Source organism: Hydra viridissima, unplaced genomic scaffold (assembly GCF_058129835.1).
Source record: "Hydra viridissima isolate aposymbiotic clone 2 unplaced genomic scaffold, HvirCarnegie_v1 scaffold_2, whole genome shotgun sequence".
NCBI lineage: Eukaryota > Metazoa > Cnidaria > Hydrozoa > Anthoathecata > Hydridae > Hydra > Hydra viridissima.
In genome coordinates, this window is record NW_028324301.1 from 15,153,253 (window position 1) to 15,173,456 (window position 20,204).

General features: G+C 28.7%; 2 protein-coding genes across 6 annotated transcripts; one reads left to right on the forward strand and one right to left on the reverse strand.

Moving 5' to 3' along the window:
* Window positions 1–343: 343 nt before the first annotated feature.
* On the reverse strand, window positions 344–19,828 carry LOC145183277 (periodic tryptophan protein 2 homolog). Of its 5 annotated transcripts, none has more exons than XM_090080255.1 (24): window positions 19,746–19,828; window positions 18,937–19,042; window positions 13,261–13,317; window positions 12,552–13,030; window positions 12,331–12,443; window positions 12,036–12,130; window positions 8,188–8,287; window positions 7,882–8,025; window positions 7,551–7,686; window positions 7,193–7,301; window positions 6,592–6,628; window positions 6,381–6,518; window positions 5,815–6,022; window positions 5,373–5,521; window positions 5,090–5,237; window positions 4,814–4,964; window positions 4,510–4,690; window positions 3,994–4,087; window positions 3,694–3,747; window positions 3,491–3,608; window positions 3,350–3,415; window positions 3,033–3,251; window positions 644–869; window positions 344–524 (listed from the first exon to the last, which is right to left on the reverse strand). In XM_090080255.1, exons 4-24 carry the CDS (start codon window positions 12,567–12,569, stop codon window positions 434–436), a joined length of 2,595 nt encoding a protein of 864 aa, XP_089936381.1. In that variant the 5' UTR covers window positions 12,570–13,030; window positions 13,261–13,317; window positions 18,937–19,042; window positions 19,746–19,828; the 3' UTR covers window positions 344–433. The 5 variants fall into 5 exon arrangements, with proteins under 5 accessions (XP_089936381.1, XP_089936383.1, XP_089936382.1 ...); XM_090080257.1 differs by lacking the exon at window positions 19,746–19,828 and adding an exon at window positions 19,553–19,640; XM_090080256.1 differs by lacking the exon at window positions 19,746–19,828 and adding an exon at window positions 19,509–19,591.
* LOC149892176 (uncharacterized) lies at window positions 14,814–17,772 on the forward strand. Its single transcript, XM_090080259.1, has 2 exons — window positions 14,814–15,196; window positions 15,309–17,772. Exons 1-2 carry the CDS (start codon window positions 14,932–14,934, stop codon window positions 17,615–17,617), a joined length of 2,574 nt encoding a protein of 857 aa, XP_089936385.1. The 5' UTR covers window positions 14,814–14,931; the 3' UTR covers window positions 17,618–17,772.
* Window positions 19,829–20,204: the final 376 nt, after the last annotated feature.

The window sequence follows — 20,204 nt, forward strand, 5'->3', positions numbered from 1 at the left end:
ACTAAAAGACGATTTTTTGAAAGTTTCTACAATCCATATTTCTCTTTTAAATTTTTAATTTTTAGAAACCAATAGCGGTGATTTAGCGGTGTGTCACATAGATCAGGGACTTTTTTTTTCCTTAGCCTTAACATTCCTTCCTTTAAGTTATGAAGTGAACATCATTTTGTTACATTTTTTAAAATGATTCTTGTTTGACTGAAATTTCAATATCTAACAAGAGGTTGTTAATCTTCAGTTATCATAATAATTTAGTTATAATGGTAACTGATAAACTGACTGAAAGATAAACGGCAGTACAACATTTGCCAAAATAGAAAACGGGGGGAAAAAAAAATTGTAGTGATTTCAATTAACTGTATTTGTAAATAATTTTACGTTTAGCAGTAACGAGTTGTGGTGATTTATTCTGTGAAACCGAACATCATTATTATCATTCTTCCATCAACACGTCTTTGTTCTCTGATGTATTTTGTATTTTAGCTGACAGTATATATTTTAAAGAATAATAATTATCTTCGCATCTAAAAACAAACAAGAATAATAATTAGCTAAAAGCAAACAAGAAACTTCTTGTTATTGAAGATTAGCAAACAAATTTTGTCATTTTATCGCCAGTATTTTTTACCAACAATATACTCACATTGAAGACATGAAGTTAGAATGCCGTGTTAAACTTTTTTGTATTAATCTTAGATCAGGCATCAACGTTGCTGAATGATTTTTAATGTATACACCTTTCGATGTCAATAAATGTTTGGTCCAGGTCAAATAAAATTGAATGTGTTTTGAAGTTTCCAACTGTTTACCAACGAAGCACATCATTTTACTGATGTAATCGTCACGAATACCTTTCGATAAAACTGCAACTAAAAAGAGTAAATACAAACCGAACACAAATAAGTTAACTAAGGAAGTAACGCGCGTACGTAAATTTAAAAAAAAAACAAAAAAAAAACGCTTAGGTGGCGAAGATAATACTTCTATTTTTAAAATTACTTGAAAACTTCTTAACAAAATTTAGAATGAAATACGAACTTATGATCAAGTGTTTGGTCATTTCAAACATATTATTAAGATTATATTATATCATGTTTTTGGTTCAAACGTTAGACGAATTTTTGAACATAATGCATAGAGCACTAAAAAACAGAAAATTTTAAATACAATCATGAAAGACTAATAATTGCCTTTTGTTGCCTTTATTTTTAGGGGTACTGGAGTTTCATCATTTGATGAAAATTAAAAGGGTAAAGCTAGTATAAAAGACTGTCCGGAATGATAATGACCCATGGGGTTTGATCATATTTTTACTGTTTTAAAGTAAATTTATCTCCCTTTCAAATATTAAGGTTGTTTTTAAAAAATTGATTGTAAACAAAGAAAATGAACTCGCAAATAGAAGTGAGAAAATTCGTTTTAAAAGAGTGACTTAAAAATTGTAATATCAATTCGCTTGCAAAAAAAAAAAAAAAAAAAAAAAAGGTTTAAAGTTCAGAGGAAAACTCTAAGTCACACCTCATCAAATCGTGGAGGTTGCGGATCGGAAAGAAACTCGAGAAACCGAGGAAGAGGTCTGAAAAATTTAAAACTTGATCAAAAAGTTATTAGGGGGATTGATGCAAACCCTGAGTACTTCGTTTGGGATCTCGAAAAACTGGTGTTCCTAAGAAGTCAAAAAAAGATATGACTACAAGTCATACTGGAAGCAGAAATTCCTAAGAAGATCCTAAAAACAACTTAGCAAAGACCAAAAAAGCATTCAAAAACTGCAATGAGGAAAGTTTTAAGGAAATCAAAGCATAACTTAATGGATGAAACCTTCTGCAAACTGTTCGAAATTCCCAGGTCAACAATTTTATACAATCCCGAAAGAAACGAATCCTAACGTTTTGCTACAATTAAAGCCAAAATTTAGGCGAGAAAGTTATGTTTGACAAGCTATCTGTTCGTGTTGTTTCAAAACTCAGTCATTCTTCACGAACATAAATATGAAATTTACGCGAAAAAAGTGTTTGATAAAGCAACTTATTATTATGATTCGAAAGCACGATGATCCGCCCGTCTTTTGGCCTGATCTTGCACCTTGTCATTACTCAAGAAGTGTAATCGAATGGTATCAACAAAATGGCGTCATTTTGTCCCAAAAAACATGAATCCAACAAACATGAAAAATTCGTCCAATTAAAAAATTTTAAACAAACATGAAACGTGAGCTACGTAAAAAGGGCAAAATTGCGGCAGACATCTGTCAATTCCGATAAAAAATCTTCGCTCTTTCATTTGAATATTCTAACATATCAATGAAAGACAACTGGAAACACAGAACTACGTCAAACTTTGATGGTGTTTATGATGGTGTCATTTTGATGAAGACTTCCTGTGACTTATTAAATTGAGGGAACGCTAAAGTGATTTCTAGCGGAAAAAGTCATTAAATAGAAAAAGTTGGAAAAAGAGCGTTAAATATTTTATTGCGATGACAGTGATTTTAAGTAACTAAAAAAAATTTTTTGAAGGTAGTCTTACAGTAGGTTGAGGAAGTCGGGCAAATTTTGCTTCCCTTTAATAAAACTAATTGTAAGTATATTTGTAGATTGACTTATACATATCTTTCCCAGTTTGTAGATTGACTTTTATTTTTCCCAGTTATTTTGAGTATAACATTTAAAATATTTATGTTTCTATCAGAGCCTTCTAAAAATTTACTTTCGGTCTTTTGAGTTTTCGTAAAGTTCACGTCATTGCAAAAGCAAAAAGATGAGGATCAACAGCATCCATTCGAATGACCTTCTGTGATTAAACAATTGTTTTAATTTGATGAAATTGGTACGACCTAGTAATTTATAGAAGACAATAAGATATTTTGTTTATGCCTAAATAAACTGCAAAATTTTGGATTTCGCAGGTAGAAACTCCGTAGTCTTAAAAAAATTATCAAAATGATTAGAACTGCTTTTCGTCTGCTTAACAGTTTAATCATGACAGTCAGTTGGTGTGTTTTGTTACATTAAAAACTAGCAAAGTCTTACTATCCTGTATTGGTATGCTTTCCACCACTTGTTCCAGCTGTTTGTGTTCATTTAAACGAAACGCATAATTTAGAGCAAGAGAGTAATTTTCCTCTTTCGTCAACTGCATTATCCGTTCTGGCGTTACATCAACATCAAGATCTTCAGGACGAAACGTAAGCGAACCATCAAGTGAAAATATTAGGAGGCCTTCTGTGGTAGCTGCAGACCACTGTCGGCCTAAAAATAGTATGGGAATTTTAAATGAATAAAAAAATAACTTAACTGGTCTTATTTAACTGGTATCAACAGCAAAAAAAAAACAAATTTTAAATAACCCGTGGGCGAGAATCGAAGACATTTCGTTTGGATTTCCGGCTGAACTTGTCTGGAACACATATCCCCTGGAAAAGAGTAGAAAAAGTAGATACTTCAAGTTTAAAAGTAAAACAAAAAATAGATCAGCGTCAACTAATTACCTTTTTTTACTCCTGGTAAACTTATATCGGTTTTCACTTCGTCCTCATCACTTTGTCTGTCTAAATCTATCATGTCGATGGCACCAGCATCACTCATATTCTTGCTGTGAAGGTGACGCTAAAATTAACAGCTAGCATCAACATGTAATTTTATAGATATATAACTATTTACACAACATCAATTAAGTATTTAAACTTCTTACCATCATCCCATCTAAAGACTTGTTGCAAGAAATCTCAAAGCGACGCAGCAAAATCTGGAAAGAAATTTTAATATTTTAATAAAGTTTTTGTAAGATTACTTTTTATCTAAGATCAAATATCTTTTACAAGATTAGAGAAGCTAACAGCTTTGAAAGGTTACTCTGATAGTAGAATATCAATAATGTTAATAATCCTAGACAGTCATTAACATTATTTAGAGTTTAGTAATGTTAGAATATGTAAGTAGTTTTTTATTTCTGAGATTTTTTATAGAGAGAGAAAAAAAGCTTTAATCTTACTTGTTGTTCCACATGATATATACAAACATACTTTGATCGACCACCTGCTAATACACACTGTCCGTCAGCAGAGTAACACAAACTTGTAAAACATCTGAAGAGAAATTTGTAAATAAATTTTGTTAATCAAAACTAGTACACAATTAAGATATTACTAACCATTTAACCTAATTGTGGTTTCATAACTGGAATTTATATAAGGGATAATAAGCTTGTATAAACACATAACATTTAAATCTATCTATAGAAAATTAAGAGTGAAAAGTGGCTAGGTAACAACTTCCAAAAATCTTTCTAAGAATTACATAATAGGAAAATAGGTTTAACAATCATGTAGAAAAGCATACTTTGAATTTAAAAATTTGGTAAAATGTTTGACTCTTTCTGCATTTAAGTAATGATATGTAAAAAAAAAAAGCATACAGCATAATTGCAACTTACAAGAAATACAATTTTTTTAACAAACAGAAAAAAAAAATTATTGCAGAAATTATAAAATAAGCTCATATTATTTACCTGCCACCAGATAGGCGTTTTGCTGTAACAAGATCTGTTTTTTTACGACCTGTTCCCAAATCTTTTCTTCCTTCAATTGAACCTACCTCCATCAAAACATTAGGCTGCCAAAATTTAATTTCTCCATCTAGTGCAGAAACAGCAATTTCCTGACCATCAGGACGAAATGCAACAGCAGTAACTATACAAAATGAATAATTCAAAATAGGACAAAAAAATTTTAAAAAATTACTAAGAAAAAAAATTACTATGCAGCATATATTTTTATTCAAAAATTTTATTTTTCAATAATAACAAAGGTTACCATTAGATCCAATTGTAATTGTTTCCTTTGGGGATGTTTGGGTATATACATCCCAAAACCGGACAGTATTATCCCAAGATCCAGATACTAACATAGATTTAATGGGAGAAAATGAAAGACAAGAAACCGGACCTTCATGACCAGACAATATCTAAATGTTACTCCAGAATTTTAACAAAAAGAAAAACAAATCAATCATAAATTAAAGTAACTCATTAAACTTTAAATTTTATATTAACTTAAAAAAAGAAAAAACAATATAGAACTCAACAAAACCTCAAGAAGTCTTCCAGTCTGCATTGACCACATGAATATCTCAAATGTGTCAAGAGACCCAGCACATATAATTTCACCACTACTATCAAGAGCTAAAGAGCAGAATTGAGCAGGACGTGGTGATGCAAATGTCCGAAAGTTGCGATATCTCAATTGAAAAATTTTAAATAAGTTGAAAAATTTACAATTAAGTCAAAACTTGTATCAATAATTTAAAAATGCTTAAAGTTTAGTAGATACATTCATTCTTTAGAACAACAGATTAAACATAGTTTTTTATTACCTGTTCAAGTCAAAGGCTCTGACAGTTCCATCAAGAGAAGAACTAACCACAACTTTTCCATTTTGGCTAAACTCAACTCCAGATATGCCAGCAGAATGTTCATGAAATGTCACAAAGCAAAATCCTGATATAGTGTTCCACATCTTCACCTAAACAGTTTTGAGCTTGTTTTGAATAGATTGAATATAATTTTTAATATTATGAAAAACAAACTCTATTAAAAAAAAAAATAAAATAAAATACAGATGAGTGCTTTAAATTGGATTATTACTAATAAAAACTAAATATACAATTGAAACAGCTCCTTCAAAATATTTTCAGTAACTATTTTTTATTGGAGCATGAAGTTTTAAAATGATTTAATATCATCATAAATGAATTTTACTTTTGAAACCTAAAAAATACATATTAAAAATAGATAAAAAAATAAATAACAACTAACTTTTCCATCATCTCCTCCTGTGGCAATAAACTGTCCATCAGGTGAATATGCCATAACATTCATGTCATAAATATGGCCTTGTTGCTTCAGTACATATGTTTCACTCTGCCACTCCCATACCAGTAGCTGTCCAAGGGTGGAAGAACCAAATGCAAGCCATTCACTGGTGCCACTGATGCCAATTGAGTTTATCTTATGTTGGGTTATACTACATACAAAAAAAAACATTAACTTTTTTATACCAAGTATTATCATAATGTTTCCAGAGATATAATAACGTACAGCTGATTGTATATGTGAAGTGTTCACAAAGAGGTTAGAGGTTGTCTTTTAAACCTATATAGATTAATTTTTAGCCAACGTTTGGTTTTAGAATTAGAAGTGGGTGCACCCACTTCAATCTAATACAAGTGTGTAAAAGCTGAAGAATTTTAATTATACTTTGTTTATTTACTCCATTTAAGAATTTTTTTTTAACTTTATAAAAAAAGAATTTCTTTACACAACCCTGATCTGCAAATAAATTTTAAATTAAGAACTTTTTTTTATTTAAAATGGTTAAATACCTTAGTGAGTGGATTTGTATGAAGTCTGGCATTTCATACAACATAAAAATTCCACTTGAAAATCCAACAACTAAAATACTATTGCCTTTATGAAACTCTGCACATGTTAATGACACATTATCTTGATAGAAGAAATGCCTAAAATGATTAAATCAAAAAATTAGCCACATCTTTATTTAAAAAAAAAAACAACAACTCAAAAATAACGTACTTTGATTCAAGTTTCCACTTAGCAAAGTCATCAGTATCTAAATATAGCAAATTTTCTCATTTAAAATACACATTAAAATCTTTTCTAATTCATTTGTTTATTTACAACTTATCTCAGAAAATTTTTTAACGATTCCATTAAAATTTACATTTTCTTTTACATCAGCTTCCAATAAACAAAATACTTAAATTATGTTATTTGCATCAAAGTTTTAATTTGTTTTAATGGTAAAAATGATCTTTTCTCTTACCTCTTATTATTAAATTAATAGTATTTAGTAATTGGTACAACCAATTACTAAATAATATTAATTTAATACTAACTTTTAAATGTGTATAGGACTTGATTAACAGTTGATTAGCATGTGTTAGCACAAATAAAATACTAATTAAAATTAATTTGCTGAGAAATGGAATCAAGCAATTACTATTGCTAAGATTAAAAATCACATGTGGGGCTATATAAAAAATTGTAAAAATACATTTGCATAACTTTCATGATGTTCAAATAAAATTGAACTTTTTAAAAGCTTCCTATTCTCCAAATTCATAAGCACCCTTAGAGAAAAACATCAAATAAATTTTAAAAAATCCATTTGTACCAGATGATTTATCAGTGATTTTTCGTTTACAATCTTCTTCTTCAAAATCTTTCAGTTCTCTTTCACAATTCCACACAAAAACTGCACCATCCCGACTTATAGAGTAACACTGACAAAAGTTAAGAATTATCTCAAAAATACAAAACAAATATTAAGTTTACAGTTAAAATCAAAACAATTATTAAGTTTGCAATTAAATCAAAACTATGGTATTAAAAGTTAAGATAAATACTATTTTTTGATAAAAATTTTCTGGAAAAAATTGTTCTTAAGTTCAATATCTAAAAAAAATATCTTTAGATAAATTTTTGTTTAAAATGCAAAATAACTAAGAATAAATAAAATAGTAAAAAGATACATCCAAAGAGTTTTTAAGTAAAAAACAGTTAACAATTATGCTGCGATGACCAGTTAGAACATAAGGTCTAAATTTTTTCATTCTGTTAACTGAATAAATACGCACAGTCAAATCTTTTCCACCAACAGCCAAAAACCTGTAAAAAGTGTTAAAAGCATTAAAGTTAATATAAAACATCATTTTCTATTGAAACACATCTTTCTTTTGAACTATCCAAGCAAATAGAATAGCTTTTAATCTTAGATTTAATCTTAGTTCTTTGTTTGGTCATTATTTAAACGATTTAAAAATTTTTAGATAAATCAATGATAATAGATCAATGTATTCTTACCTCGAATCATCTGACCAATCAATACATTTTGTATCATCATAAGAGCTTATGCAAGTGCGCAAGAGAGTTAATGGAGTATATTCTCTCGTTATTCCAGGAGCTTGCCAAATCTGAATACCTCTCCCATATGTGACAGCTATGTATCTATGTAAATTAAAATAACACAAAATAGTGCAATATGTAAAAAACTTTCATCAAATAAAATGCTAAAACTTGCACTAACCAATCAAACTTACTGTAAATTATTTTTAATTGTTACAGTCATATTTGATAAATTATCCTAAAAATTTTTATTACTGCACTTACTTGCTATTAGGGCTATATTTAACAGCATAAACTTTTTTCTTAAAACTAAAGAAGTCCAACTTGGAATTTGTTCGCAGACTGAAAAGTACACATTTTCCATCTAAATTTTAATAAATTTTTCAAATTTTCTCTTTTATTGGTTTAAAGTTGAAATAGCTAGTTTCTTTTCTGTTTCACAAACTCATTTTTAAAAATGAGAAAGATCTTCATTGGATATTTTTGTACAAAAAATCTACAAATTCTGATACTGATGAATTTTTTTTCATTTAGTTGATACCACACTGAAATATTTGATCAAATCTGTTTATGCTAAAGATATAAGATAATTAAGGAAAATAGTTAAAGAATCAATCAAATTTGAATATCCAAATAACACAGCTTTCCAGCTAATCAAAGCATTGAGTAAAGATCTATGTAATTTTATGCCTTTTCGTTTTTTTTTCAAAAAATTTCTCAAATCAAGTTTTCAAAAGTATTGCTAGTTTTTATCAACTCTTAAAAAAATTGCAGAAGAGGCTTGTAAAGCACCATTATATGATGATTTCAAAAAAATAAAAACGATATCTCTTCTTCATACACTAAAATTGATTTTAATCTGGAAGATGATTATTGTGGAGGAAAATTTTCTGTGAAAACTCCTCTAAAAGGGAAAGACCTTGTATAACAGGTTTAAATTGCAGCAACTAAGAGGAAGTGTTTGCAACTAGGGCAGAATATATAGTAGAGAGATAGTAGAGAAACTCAAGAGGCTAATTTTTTCATTTCAATAAATAAAAAATTTAGTATCTCAGGTAATTAACAATACACCTACAGATTAGGGTTCATATTCTGTGGAACCCAGTCTCTATGATAGTGAGGAATGGAAGAAGACTGCACTGATTATCAAAAAAATTCTTATTAATATTAGCAAACCCAATATTTTCTTTCATTTAATATTGAAAGTAAAATATGGACAGATTAACTGGTAGAGATATTGATTGAAAAAACTAATGAATACAGTACTGGTCATAAGTTTAGAGCCACCTGTTTTTTTCATCATTTTGCGGCATAAGTATGGTGAGGTTAACATTATAAGCATAACAATGCATATAGTAATTTGACAAGGTACGAATCTATCGATATTCATGAATAAAACCAAATGTGTATTAAACCAAATATAAATATTGATTTTCATGAGTTCTTTAATATTATAGCCAATTTTTGAACATTTTAACATATTTTGGTAACTTTATGATGTATTGGTATCAATGTTTTGGTTAATTCAGTTGTTATTTATGCTACTTTTTGGAATGTGTACACTAGTTAGATAATGTATTTAATGTTATTTTCGTTTTTATTTTAGAGTTTAAGTGAAAATATTTTCTGAAATAGGCAAAGCTAAAAGCCTTGATTCAACTGTTCGGGCCCAGGTGGTGGCTTTGAAGGAAATTAGTGGCTTAAGCGTAAATGATATAGCCAAAAAAATGAAAAAAAGTCGCCATGCTGTACAAAATGCATATAAGAAACATTTGGAATCAAATACATTCACGGACAAACCCAGATATGGCTGTCCTAGAATGTCAACTTTATGTCAAGATAGAACCTTAAAACACCTGGCCCTAACAAATCGTCGCCTTTCTTCCAAAATTTTGTCTCGACAGTGGCATGATGTTGGTGGACCTTTAATATCTCCAAAATCTGTTCGTCGTCGTTTGAATAAACAAGGTTTGAATGGTCATGTTGCTATTAAAAAGCCTTTTATCTCCAAAATTAATCAGCAGAAGCGTCTCAAATTTGCACAAGAATTTTTGCATTTTAGTGTTACTGATTGGCAAATGGTGTTGTGGTCTGATGAGTCCAAATCTAATTTAGCTGGTAATGATTATCGACGTATTTTCGTTTGGTGTTGTCAAAATGAATCATATAAACCGGAATGTGTGCAGGGAACTGTAAAGCATGGTGGTGGTAGCATCATGGTGTGGGGTTGTATGTCATCTTTTGGGCCGGGCCAGTTGCATCAGGTGGAAGGAATCATGAATGGTGCCATGTATAGAGATATTTTGCGAAAGCATTTGCTACCTTCAGCAACAGCATTGTTTCCTGCAACTTTTCCATGGATCTTTCAGCAAGACAATGATCCTATGCACATGTCCAAAGTGGCTAAAGATTTTCTAGCTGCTAATGGTGTTCAAGTCTTGCACTGGCCACCCCAGTCACTGGATTTGAACCCCATAGAAAATTTGTGGGATGAAATTGATCGCTGCTGTGCAGGCAAACGTGCTAGTAATAAACATGAACTTTGGGACTTTATTTCTGCCGCTTGGACTAGTATTACTGCTGATGATTGCAAGAAGCTTGTTGACACTATGCCAGCCTGGTTGGCTGAAGTAGTTAAAAATAAAGGTGGACCTACTCATTACTAATATTTTAATACTCCTTTTGGTACTAAAATGTTATAACAATATATTTTGCATGTTATGGCTTTATAATCTGCAAAAAACTAAAAAAATGGGGTGGCTCTAAACCTATGACCAGTACTGTATGCAGAGAGGGTGATTTATATTTATTGCCCATTTACTGCCCATATATTTATTGCCCATTGCAAAGATCCATGTGGATAAATTTGCATAAACCCATGCTTCAAACCACCAAGACATGCAATTAGCACAACAGGATTGGCCAGAGGATGAAACAAATAGTTTAATGGCTGAGACATTTAAAGAAAACATTCAAACAATTTCTAAATATGGTATATAAAAGACACTATTTTTCATAATTTGACAAAAAATTTAAAAACCAAAATAATGATAAAGAAGAAATGCTATCTAAAGTTAAATGTGTATACTTGTCATCCATATATTTGTAAAATCTCTGATGAGAATTATATTTATCATTTACAGTGTGCTAATATTTCTGAAAAGAATTGTTTAGCTGTTAAAGTTTTCAATTGTAATTTAAATGTTTTTGTGACTTAATTAAAAAACACTGCTTTGATCTCTAAGTGGTTTGATTTCTGACTTGTTTGATGTCCAACTGGTTTGATGTCCCAATTTAAAAATTGCTGAACCTTGATAAAAAACAACTTAAATATTTTAAGAACTCCAGTTGAGAGAGAGCTGCTTATAAAAAAAAAAACTCTTACAAAAAAAATCATCTAGGTTTTTTTGTTTGCAATATTTCCAAATCTATGTGACATAGTTATAAGCTATTGAATTTAAGTTCAAATTCCTCAAACATATTTTTGAAGCAAAATAATTTTGTAATAATTTTTAAAATTATATACTAATTTATTATATAGCTGAAATTTATTACTGTTAATATATGCAAGACACTATGCATTAAAGGGGATTTAGGTTTTTTGTATCTATTCATTTCATTGTTTATTCTTTTGAAAATCTTGAAACTGCTGATGATAACTCCATTTTATTATAAAAATTCTGATGGTTTTACCAGAAGATACTTGTGATAGTGTGGATAGAAATGACAGTAACATTCCTTTTGGACCCTTATTTCTTTAAAAACAACATATATGGTGACAGCTATCATGAGCTGTGTTATCACTGACAGTTTTCCACATGATCCCAGCTGAATCATTACAGCTACTTTTATTGGGTTACAAAGATCATGTACACAGAACACCCATGTTATTGAGTACTTTGTTTATGAAGAAGTTAATCATGTTGCACTCTATCATTTACAATTTTTTTTTGGAGACTTCTTATTTTAGACGAACAAAAATAGTAAATCCCATACCTATTCCTGATTTTTATCTAGTTTTACAAAATGTACATAAAAGTCAAATTATTTTTTGCACAACTTTTAAAACACCCTGTAGCTAAATCTAAAGATTTCTATCTTTATTGACTCACCTTCGTCTATGGACAGTAGCAAATTATTGTTGGGAGAAATACATAACCTTGATATATTTTTCCCATTTTCAAATGGGAGTGTCACAGATTTATTACTAAATTCAAAAACTGACAATCAAAAACTCAAAAAGAAATTTATATATTAAAAAAATGCATTTAAAATAATAAATAAAAAATTCACAAAATCAAAATTAATTTTAAGTAAAAAAAAAAACAATAACAGATAAAAATTTATAGAGGATCTATTTAAAACTAACAGTAACTAAACTCAAATAACAAAAGAAAAAATAAATACTTTTTTAAATCAAAACACGTCACTCTGTTTCCAACAGGACTTAGAATACAGTCACCACCTGATGTAAACACAACATTTCCTTTTCTATAAACTGTACCACATAAATTTTGAAACTAAAAAATAATCAGCTCTTGTACTTCCAGATATACTTAATGCATAACAATGGCCATGTTGCCAACAAAATAAAAAACACAGAAATTGTCAAAAAGGGTAAGGTATACCTTGTAGTCGATTTTCATTACAAAAATGATGTTTTTGCTGTTGTAAAAAATGAATAGTTATATCTAAACAAAATATTTTAACAAACAACTATCTAAATTGTGCTCAAAATAAATTTCTTTTTAAAAACATTAATTTAGCTCAAAAATAAGGAGTGGATATTCTTTAAATACTTAAATAAACACACAAATGAAAATAGATAAACCTAACTCAAAACCACTTCTTAAAGTATAAAAATCAAAGCCATGACAAAACAAGATGATATTTCAAAGTTTTAGCAAATTAATACAGATTAATAACAGAAACTATTAAAAATTTATCATACTTGCTTTTGTACATAGTTACATACTCAATTTATATATACAACATTAAAAAACTCTTAAATATTGAAAGATGATTCAAAATGACAAGCAGATGGTTTTTTTTTCTTATTCTAGACATCATTTTTTGCGGTCAAAGGGATCAGACCAAATTTTCATATCTAAAATTAAAAATATTTTCATTAAAAATAAAATAACTGTTTAAAATCATGAAACTTATTAGATAAATTTCCAATGTCAGCAAAATAACGTATTTTGATAAATAGAATATCTATATATATTAACTGAAAGGTTTTGATCTGTCAAGTGTTTTTTTAAACTTATTTTAATTACATTTTAAATATCTAATAGAAATCTTATTTCATTTATTTTTATTATTCAATAACTTTACTTCCAGGTTGCACTTCTGATTGAATAATATTCTTTCTTGTAACTTTTTGAAAATCCCCTACAAAAATATAAACACTTTTAAAAAGGCAAAAATCTTAATTAAAATAAATATTAATCTTTTCAAAATAAAACAAAAATAAAGTATTTTTCATATTGTTTACAACAATCCTAGTAACTGTCACAGTATTATTTAAATTGTGTTAGTCTGTGTTAGTCTGAGCAGCAGTTAAACATTAGTGTGCTATTGCCTGGAAGCTTTATATTTTTTCATTTTTTCTTGAATAACTTTTTTTTCCTGTATCTATTTGAACTGAAATATTTATAGAAGTAGACTTGTACCATAGCTCATAAAATTATGTTTAAAAAAACTTAGTTGATTACTTATATCAAAAGCATATTGGCAAAAAATCAATAATACTGTCTAAAAGCTTTTTTATGCATAATGCAAAGTTTTTTTGGTAGGCAACTAACAAAAAAAATCTTTGTTTCTTAGAAGGACCATTTTGAGTTTGCTAATACATATTTAAATTGGATTCCTAAAGAACGAAAAAATATAATTCTAAAAGCTATCCTACAAAATATTAGGTTTATTATGTAACTTTATATAAATTTTGAAGCTTTCAGTATCATAACATTTACATTTAAGGCAGCTGAAATATGGTTACAAGTTGTCTCAAGTATTTTGCATAATAATATTTACAATATCGGTTTTCGCTGTGCATTGTGTTCCCAATAATCTTTTAGACATTCATTTTGAAACCTACTTGATGAAATTTGTATTTGTATTTAGCTAAGATGTCTGAATATAAAAAAGCTCATGATATTATAACTATGAATTTACAGAAAGTTTAATTCTTTTCATTAAACAGAACAGAAAACCTATTTGCAAGAACAAAATAAAACCTGGGTCATTCCAGCTCAATTCAATTTATGCTTGGCACCATGCCATCTCAGATTTTGCTGATTTTTGGAATACAAGCTTGAATTAATAAAAGGAAACTTCACTCCAAATTTTAGTGTCTGACTCCTTACGGTTTCAGAGATATTGATACTTGGTTCTAATCTCTTTTTTAACTATTTTTTTCAGCGCCATTTATTTGTTTGACTCATTGCACGACACAATTAGCTTTAACTTATGAAATACTTGTTTAATAGTGGTAAAAATTTCTACCTAACTATTTTTTAAGGTGAGGAACTCAAAAATCATGGGTAAAATACACAAAAATTTAAGCTTCTATATGAAAATTCAATTTCAAAATGGTGTAACACTTTTCGTAAGTTTTTTGATGCCCCGTACAAAAAAATGTTTATCTCCAGATGCTTAAAAGATAAAATTCTGAAATTTTTTCCTAATGTTCTATATGTAACAAACTCCATAATACAAAAAAACTGCAGGGTTTTTTTTTTTTAAATCAGATTTATTTTTATTCAAAGTTTTATAAAAAAATTAGGAAAAAATTGTTATTTTATAATGAAAAAAAATTATTTGCATTTATTTTTTGCATTTTTTTAAAAGATTTTTAGAATCTTGCTGTCTCAGGTGCAATTCTAACATATAAACTTGTTTGCATTTCACATCTAAGATCATTATGTTTAATAGCTAAAGGATTTTCTATTTTCAAATCTTCAAACAATAATTATTTTAAAATTGTTTCTTACAGAACTAAAAAATATGAATGATAAAGAAATATGTTCAATTGGAATAACAAATAAAGAAATTTGTAACAAACAAACATATGTAAAATCCCATGATATCAAGAAAGTTTCAAGTCTTAATGATGTTGAAAAAGACTTGATAATTAGTCGTTCTGGCATTCAATATGATGAAAATGCAACGGTTTGCCTACACCATGAATATGTTTATTTAAAACGTTATTCGGCAATCCACATAACTTGCTGTGATCCATTTAATTCACACAAAGGAAAAAGAAGAAAAGGTATTATTACTTAATCATGAAACGTTTTGAAAACTTTATTGTAATTTTATATAAATTATATATATTTTTACAAAATATTTACTGAAGCAGTAGTTATCACTTATGTTTTTAGGAGGATGTAAAGAAATTAATATGCAACTTGCTAGGAAATTGAAAAATATTGGTATTAATGTTATTCCTGGAGAAAAGATATGTCCTTCATGTATGATTAAATTTATGTCATTTAAGGATGATGGACAAATGGAACCAACTTGTAGCCAGGTTTATGAAGATGAAGATAATGATCCTAATATAAACGAGTTGCTAAAAAAAAATCTTAATTCTTCTTTGACGATTATGAACATAAGTCCTCTCAAAATGCATGCAGTAAATAGTCACTCTAGAGTTGCTCTTGGCAAAAAAAAATTGTTACATGTTCAAAAAACAGTAAAGTTAGGCATTGCAAGGACTTTAAATATAGATCCTGAAGAGTTAAGCCAAGAAGATTCCTTCAATAAATTATCTAAGGAAGTCAAAGGTAAAACAAATGACATGGATATACTTATTAGAAAAATCAAAGAAAAAATGTTAATTTCCAATCGTAATCAGAAAATTCAACTACTAACACTGGTTCCAATTTCTTGGTCACACAAAGATATAGAAAAAGAATTTAATGTTACTAATTACATGGTGCAGATATCACGCAAATTGCTGCAGAAAAATGGTATTTTATCTTTTCCTGAAAAAAAAAAAGGAAAGAAAACACCTCAAGAATCAGTAGATAAAATTATTGAATTTTATTGTAATGATGAAAATAGCAGACTAATGTCTGGTAAAAAAGATTTTGTTAGTATAGCTCAAAGATCTCACATGCAAAAACGTTTGATTCTCTCAAATCTAAAAGAGCTATATGCAAAGTTTAAAACCTGTTATCCAGATATAAAGACTTGTTTTTCTAACTTTTGCTCACATCGTCCAAAATGGTGCATTACAGTAGGAGCATCTGGTACGCATACAGTATGTGTGTGCACCTACCATCAAAATGTTAAGTTAATGATTAGTGCAGTTGAATTATCAAAGGATTATCACGAACTTATTGATATGCTTGTTTGTAGTAGGGCTAACAAGAATTGCATGATACATCGTTGCCCTATGTGCCCAGAAGATTCTGCATTAGTACATTATCTTGAAAATGAGTTATACTCTCAAGACGATATTGATGAAGATGATGATTATTGTATAGATTATAAACAATGGAAAACAACAGACCGATCTGAGCTATTAAGTCTAACAGAAACGACAAGTAGCTTTATTAATATTTTGAAAAATAAGTTACAAAAACTTACTGTTCATTCTTACATTGCAAAAAGTCAAGCTGCTTCTTTAAGAAAGTTAAAAAATGAGTTAAGTAGTACTGAGGTTGTTGTCCTTTTAGATTTCTCAGAAAATTATGAGTTTGTTGTACAAGACGAAATACAAAGTTTTCACTGGAACAAAATTCAAGCAACATTGCATCCAACAGTAATTTATTATAAAGAAAATAATGTCCTCAAATGTGATTCATTATGTTTCATCTCAGATGATTTACTGCATGATGTAGATATGGTTTATCATGTGATGAAGCTAGCAATTGAACATATTAAAAGCAATATTTCTCATCAAATAGAAACTGTCCATTACTATTCAGATGGGTGTGTTGGCCAGTACAAAAACTGCAAACACTTCATAAATATATGCCACCATGAACAAGATTTTGGTATGAAATGTACATGGTCTTTCTTTGCAACAAGTCACGGTAAATCACCCTGTGATGGTATTGGCGGGACTGTAAAAAGACTAACTTCAATTGCTAGCCTTCATCGAACAACAACAAATCATATTCTTACAGCATCTGCAATTTTTAATTTTTGCCAAAACGAAATCAAAGGAATTAATTTTTATTACATATCTAAGGAGTCAAACACAATAATTCGAAGTGAAATGGAGCAAAGATATGCAACTGCAAAAACATTACCAGGCACTCGCACCTATCACAATTTTGTTCCAATAAGTAACACAAAAATTGGAACTAAAATTGTTTCTGAACAATTGGAGTATTCATTTGTTTTTAATTTTCAAACTGATGAAATTATTAAAGAATTCTTGTCTAATATAAGCATTGGCGCGTTTGTATGTTTGATATATGATAACAATCCATGGATCGGACTAGTTGAGGAAACTGATGTTGAAAATAAAGACTTTCTAGTTAGATTCATGCATCCATGTTACCCTTCAAGGTCATATTATTGGCCTTCTAGAGATGATGTGTGCTGGGTTCCATCAACAAACTTATTGTTAATGATTAATATTCCAACAACTGTTACAGGAAGACAATACAAAATCAGTGAAATAGATCACCAGAGCATTGAAGATAGCTGGGCAAACTTTAAACCAGAGAACTAATTTGTTATCTTTCAAAGATTTTTTATTTTTATTAAATGTGGAAGATTGTCAATTCTTATTGCCTATTAGTTTTAGTTTTTCTCATTGCAATTTAATTATTTTCATGGTTTTAGTGTAATTTTGAAATTTTTTGGGTTTATTATTATAAGACTTTGAATGCGAATAAATCTGATTTAAAAAAAAAAAACCCTTGCAGTTTTTTTGTATTATGGAGTTTGTTACATATAGAACATTAGGAAAAAAGTTCAGAATTTTATCTTTTAGGCATCTTGAGATAAACATTTTTTTGTACGGGGCATCAAAAAACTTACGAAAAGTGTTACACCATTTTGAAATTGAATTTTCATATAGAAGCTTAAATTTTTGTGTATTTTACCCATGATTTTTGAGTTCCTCACCCTAAAAAATAGTTAGATAGAAATTTTTACCACTATTAAACAAGTATTTTATAAGTTAAAGCTAATTGTGTCATGCAATAAGCCTAAAAAATAAATGGCGCTGAAAAAAATAGTCAAAAAAGAGACTGGGACCAAGTATCAGTATCTCTGAAACCGTGAGGAGTCAGACACTAAAATTTGGAGTGAAGTTTCCTTTTATTAATTCAAGCTTGTATTCCAAAAATCAGCAAAATCTAAGATGGTATGGTGCCGAATTATTTTTTTTTTAGTTGATTTGACATGGAATGACCCACCTGTTTGTTTTGCAATAAAACAGTATAATTTAAAAAAAAAATTTAAGTCCATGCTGAATTAAAAGGCTGTTGTAGAGAAAAAAAATCTAAATCATCTTTTGAAAAACATAATACTATTGTAAAGAAAATATTAAATAAAAAAAAAACACAGAAGCTAATTTTATACTTACCTCATTAATTAATTAGCCTAAAAATAGCTATTTTTAGAGATTCATAGTATATAAGAACATCAATAGATGTTGAAGAAACTTTGAAGAAACAAATTGGCAGGTTAATTTCAATACATTTTTATTGTACTGGAAGAAATACTGACGTAAAAGACACAGCACAATTAGCAGTTTTTATAAGAGGTATATTATCAAATTTTGAGGTTATGGAGGATATTTGATTGATTTCTTTCAATATTTAAAAGAAATGAAGCTCAACTTTTTATAAAATTTTACCACTACAAAAAATAGTACTACAGAAACACTGAGGTTACAGATTGGATTTGTTTTTACTCCTTGATAACTTGTGAAAGACAATGAAATTATCTACAATTACAATTACAGTAAAATCAACAATAACTAAGTAGACTGCTGATGTAAGGTAACTCTTGCACATCTTATTACAGCTAAAATAACCTTACTGTATTTATCTGGATTGATCTTTGGTATAAAGTATATTGGCACTAATGATACACCAATTGCAAGAACCGTGCCAAATACTGCAAACTTGGTAAAATTTGACATTTACTAAACGTAGAAAGTTCAAAATTCAAAAAGTGAAATGTTTTAAAAGAAAAGAATAATAGAATGTATGTATGTATGTTTGTATGTATGTTTGTATGTATGTATGTATGTATGTATGTATGTATGTATGTATGTATGTATGTATGTATGTATGTATGTATGTATGTATGTATGTATGTATGTATGTATGTATGTATGTATGTATGTATGTATGTATGTATGTATGTATGTATGTATGTATGTATGTATGTATGTATGTATGTATGTATGTGTGTGTGTGTATGTATGTATGTATGTATGTATGTATCTATATCTATATCTATATATCTGTATATCTATATACCTATATCTATCTATCTATATCGATATCTACTTGATAGATAGATAGATAGATAGATAGATAGATAGATAGATAGATAGATAGATAGATAGATGGATAGATTAGATGGATATATGACATGCTGCTCACACATATAACGGTTTACAATACGACATGCGGTTTACATTTATCACCATATTTGTTTATGCGCCGGGGACGATTTTTGTTCTTTTTGTAGGAATTCGTGACCAATTATATATATTAATAAGATATCTACACTGCAGGCCAAAAGTTTCCGGACACTTGATATTTTTTATATAAAAAGCTAAAATCTATCCTGTATCATTAAATTAATCAATAATACTAATTTATAATACTTAAACTTACTAATTTTAAGTGTTTATGTAAGTTTGAGGTCAGTAATTAGGTATTACTGGCTAGGGTATATCATACTTAAGCCAAAAATTAATTTTTCAGAATTTTGACTAGCACGCTTGGATTCCTATGAATTTGGGTACGGGGAATTCAAATATAATAATATTTTTGCAAAATATTGATGTCTAGCTACCGGGAAACTGGTTTTAAAATTAGCTTTTTTTTAAAAAAATAGTCTTTTATAACTAAAGCTTAATTTTTAAATGTTTTTAGTCAATTAATAATAAAAATTAAAATAATATTAGGTAAAAAATAAACCATTTGTTATAAAACACAAAATTATCATTTAGCTTCCAGGATTCTTGAGCCAGAATGCACGGCTAGGGCTTCCGCCCCCCTCCCTTCTATCAATATTAGATAGTTTTATTATGATTATAAGATCAAGATATATTACAATTAGTATATATATAT